At 59.6% G+C, this 3,907-nt stretch overlaps 1 protein-coding gene across 1 annotated transcript; it reads left to right on the top strand.

Moving 5' to 3' along the window:
- Window positions 1-1,137: 1,137 nt before the first annotated feature.
- On the top strand, window positions 1,138-3,170 carry ACHE (acetylcholinesterase (Cartwright blood group); the record flags this gene model as incomplete). Its single annotated transcript, XM_057426949.1, has 2 exons — window positions 1,138-2,051; window positions 2,673-3,170. Coding segments are annotated over 2 exons (1,412 nt in total), but the record flags the coding sequence as incomplete, so codon positions are not given.
- Between the last annotated feature and the right edge of the window lie 737 nt (window positions 3,171-3,907).

Here is a 3,907-nt window from a genome sequence, read left to right as displayed (position 1 = left end):
TATAGGGCAAACCCATGGATCTATGGGGCACCCATGGGGTTATGCAGCACCTATTGGCAATGGCACCCATGGATCTATAGGGAGACCTCATGGGTCTATAGGGCAAACCCATGGGTCTATGGGGCACCCATGTGGTTATGGGTCACCCATTCCAGTGACACCCATGGATCTATAGGGCAGACCCCATGGATCTATAGGGCAAACCCATGGCTCTATAGGGCAAACCCCTGGCTCTATGGGTCACCCCTATGGCTATGGCTCACCCTCTCCTTTGACACCCATGGATCTCTAGGGATCCCCATGGCTCTATAGGGCGAAACCATGGCTCTATAGGGCGAAACCATGACTCTATAGGGCAAACCCCTGGCTCTATAGGGCAAACCCATGGCTCTATAGGGCAAACCCCTGGCTCTATAGGGCGAAACCATGGCTCTATAGGGCAAACCCATGGATCTATAGGGCGAAACCATGGCTCTATAGGGCAAACCCATGGCTCTATAGGGCGAAACCATGGCTCTATAGGGCAAACCCATGGATCTATGGGTCACCCCTATGGCTATGGCTCACCCTCTCCTTTGAACCCATGGATCTCTGGGTCATCCCCATGGCTCTCATCTCCTTTGACACCCATGGATCTCTAGGGATCCCCATGGATCTATAGGGCGAAACCATGGCTCTATAGGGCAAACCCATGGCTCTATAGGGCAAACCCCTGGCTCTATAGGGCGAAACCATGGCTCTATAGGGCAAACCCATGGATCTATAGGGCAAACCCCTGGCTCTATAGGGCGAAACCATGGCTCTATAGGGCAAACCCCTGGCTCTATGGGTCACCCCCATGGCTACACCTCACCCTCTCCATTGACCCCCACCTATCTCTAGGCCCCCCCCCCACATCCATGGGTCCCCCCATCCCAACACCACCCCCAACCCCCCCCCCACAGCACCCATCCCTCCCCCTTACCATCACCTCTAGTCCCGCCCCACTGATCTCTCTCCCCCCCCCCTTTTTCTCCCCCCACAGCCCTCACCATGGCGACCCCACCCCCCTTCCTCCTCCTCCTCCTCCTCCTCTTCCTCTTCCTCCTCCCCCGCCCCACATCCCCCTCCTCCGACCTCTTGGTCCTCACTGCCGAGGGCCCGATCCTGGGCTCCCTCCTCCCCGCCTCCCCCTCCTCCTTCGCCGCCGCCTTTTTGGGCATCCCTTACGCCCATCCCCCCTTGGGCGCCCTCCGTTTCCGACCCCCTCTCCCCGCCCGCCCTTGGAGCCGCCCGTTGGACGCCTCTTCCCAACCCAACGCTTGCGTCCAAGCCGTCGACAAAACCTTCCCGGGTTTCGACGGCGCCGAGATGTGGAACCCCAACCGCGACATGAGCGAAGATTGCCTCTACCTCAACGTCTGGACCCCCTCCCCCCGCCCTCCCCACCCCCTCCCCGTCCTCGTTTGGATCTACGGGGGAGGGTTCTACAGCGGCGCCGCGTCGCTCGACGTCTACGACGGCCGCGTCTTGGCCGCCGCCGAAGGCGTCGTGGTGGTGTCCATGAACTACCGCGTGGGCGCCTTGGGTTTCCTTGCCTTCCCCGGCCACCCGGAAGCTCCCGGCAACGCGGGGCTCTTGGATCAACGCTTGGCTTTGCGTTGGATCCAACGCAACATCCGCGCCTTCGGCGGCGATCCCGGCGCCGTCACGCTCTTCGGCGAGAGCGCCGGCGCCGCTTCCGTCGGCATCCACCTCTTGTCCGCCGGGAGCTTGGGGCTCTTCCGTCGGGCCGTCCTTCAAAGCGGTTCTCCCAACGGGCCTTGGGCTACCATCGGGCCCGGCGAGGCTCGTCGGCGAGCGTTGGCATTGGGGGCGGCTTTGGGGTGCGTTGGTAACGATACGGAAGTGGTGGCGTGTCTGCGGGAGCGCCCGGCGCCGGAGCTGGTGGAGAGCGAGGCGGTCGTGGTGCCGCAAGGGAGCGTCTTCCGCTTCGCCTTCGTGCCCGTGGTCGATGGGGAGGTGTTGAGGGAGAGCCCCGAGGAGCTGCTGGGGGGCGACGGGGGGCTCCATGGGGCTGGGACACAAGGGTCGAGCCAAGGGGTCGATGAGCGGAGCCGGGATGCTGCCCGTGGGGCTGGGATGCAAGGAGCTGGCCATGGTGCTGATGCTCCTGGTTGGGGTGCTGGCCATGGTGCTGGTGCCCAAGGCTCGACCCATAGCGGTCCCCAAGGCTCGACCCATAGCGTCCCCCAAGGCGCTGTCCCCGGTGCCGATGCTGGTAGCCGGGATGCTGTCCATGGTGCTGGTGCCCGAGGCTCGACCCATAGCGGTGCCCAAGGCTCGACCCATAGCGGTCCCCAAGGCTCGACCCATAGCGGTCCCCAAGGCTCGACCCATAGCGGTGCCCAAGGCTCGACCCATAGCGGTGCCCAAGGCTCGACCCATAGCGGTGCCCAAGACTCGACCCATAGCGGTCCCCAAGGCTCGACCCATAGCGGTCCCCAAGGCTCGACCCATAGCGGTCCCCAAGGCTCGACCCATAGCGGTGCCCAAGACTCGACCCATGGCGTTGCCCAAGGCGCTGATGCTGCTCCCCATCGCTCTCCCCGTGACTCAATCCATGCTGGTAGCCGGGCCGCTCTCCATGGTGCTGGCCCCCAAGGCTCGCCCCATAGCGGCCAAGTCAACGGCGGCATCGACGTCCTTTTGGGGGCCGTGCAGGACGAAGGCACCTACTTTTTGGTCTACGGCGTGCCGGGTTTCGGCAAGGACAACGAGAGCTTGATCAGCCGCGACGAGTTCCTGCAAGGGGTGCGCATGGGGGTCCCCCAAGGCAACGAGGTGGTGGCGGCGGCCGTGGAGCTGCAGTACACCGATTGGTTGGACCAGGATAACCCGGTGAAGAACCGAGAGGCGTTGGGTGCCATCGTAGGCGATCACAACGTGGTTTGTCCTTTGATGGAGTTCGCTTCGCGTTGGGCCGAAGGAGGCCGGGGCAGGGTGTACGCGTACCTGTTCGAGCACCGGGCGTCCACGTTGCTGTGGCCCCAATGGATGGGGGTGCCCCACGGCTACGAGATCGAGTTCGTGTTCGGGCAGCCCCTGAGGCCGGAGCTGAACTACACCGAGGAGGAGAAGAGGCTGAGCAGGAGGATGATGGGATACTGGGGGAACTTCGCACGGACAGGGTGGGAGAGGGGGGGAAATGGGGGGGGGTGGTGGGGGATGAGGATGGATGGGGATGATGATGGTGGATGATGATGGATGGTGATGATGGATGGTGATGATGATGGATGATGGATGATGATGATGGATGATGATGATGATGGATGATGGAGGATGTTGATGATGATGATGGATGATGATGGATGATGATGATGATGGATGATGGAGGATGTTGATGATGATGATGGATGGTGATGATGATGATGGATGATGGATGATGATGATGGATGATGAATGGTGATGATGATGGATGGTGATGATGATGATGGATGATGGATGATGATGATGGATGATGATGAATGGTGATGATGATGGATGGTGATGATGATGATTGATGGATGATGGATGGTGATGATGGATGATGATGGATGATGAATGGTGATGATGGATGGTGATGATGATGATGGATGATGATGATGGATGATGATGGATGATGGATGATGATGATGGATGATGATGATGGATGATGATGGATGATGGATGATGATGGATGATGGAGGATGTTGATGATGATGGATGATGATGATGATGGATGATGGATGGTGATGATGGATGATGATGGATGGTGATGGATGATGGATGATGATGGATGATGATGGATGATGGATGATGATGGATGATGGAGGATGTTGATGATGATGGATGATGATGATGATGGATGATGGATGATGATGGATGATGGAGGATGTTGATGATGATG

Source organism: Pezoporus wallicus, unplaced genomic scaffold, assembly GCF_028554395.1.
Source record: "Pezoporus wallicus isolate ANWC-B61680 ecotype Strahan unplaced genomic scaffold, APGP_CSIRO_Pwel_v1 contig_10327, whole genome shotgun sequence".
In the NCBI taxonomy this organism is placed as follows: domain Eukaryota; kingdom Metazoa; phylum Chordata; class Aves; order Psittaciformes; family Psittacidae; genus Pezoporus; species Pezoporus wallicus.
Note: the sequence above shows the minus strand (reverse complement) of the source record. Positions and strands in the feature narration are given on the sequence as shown.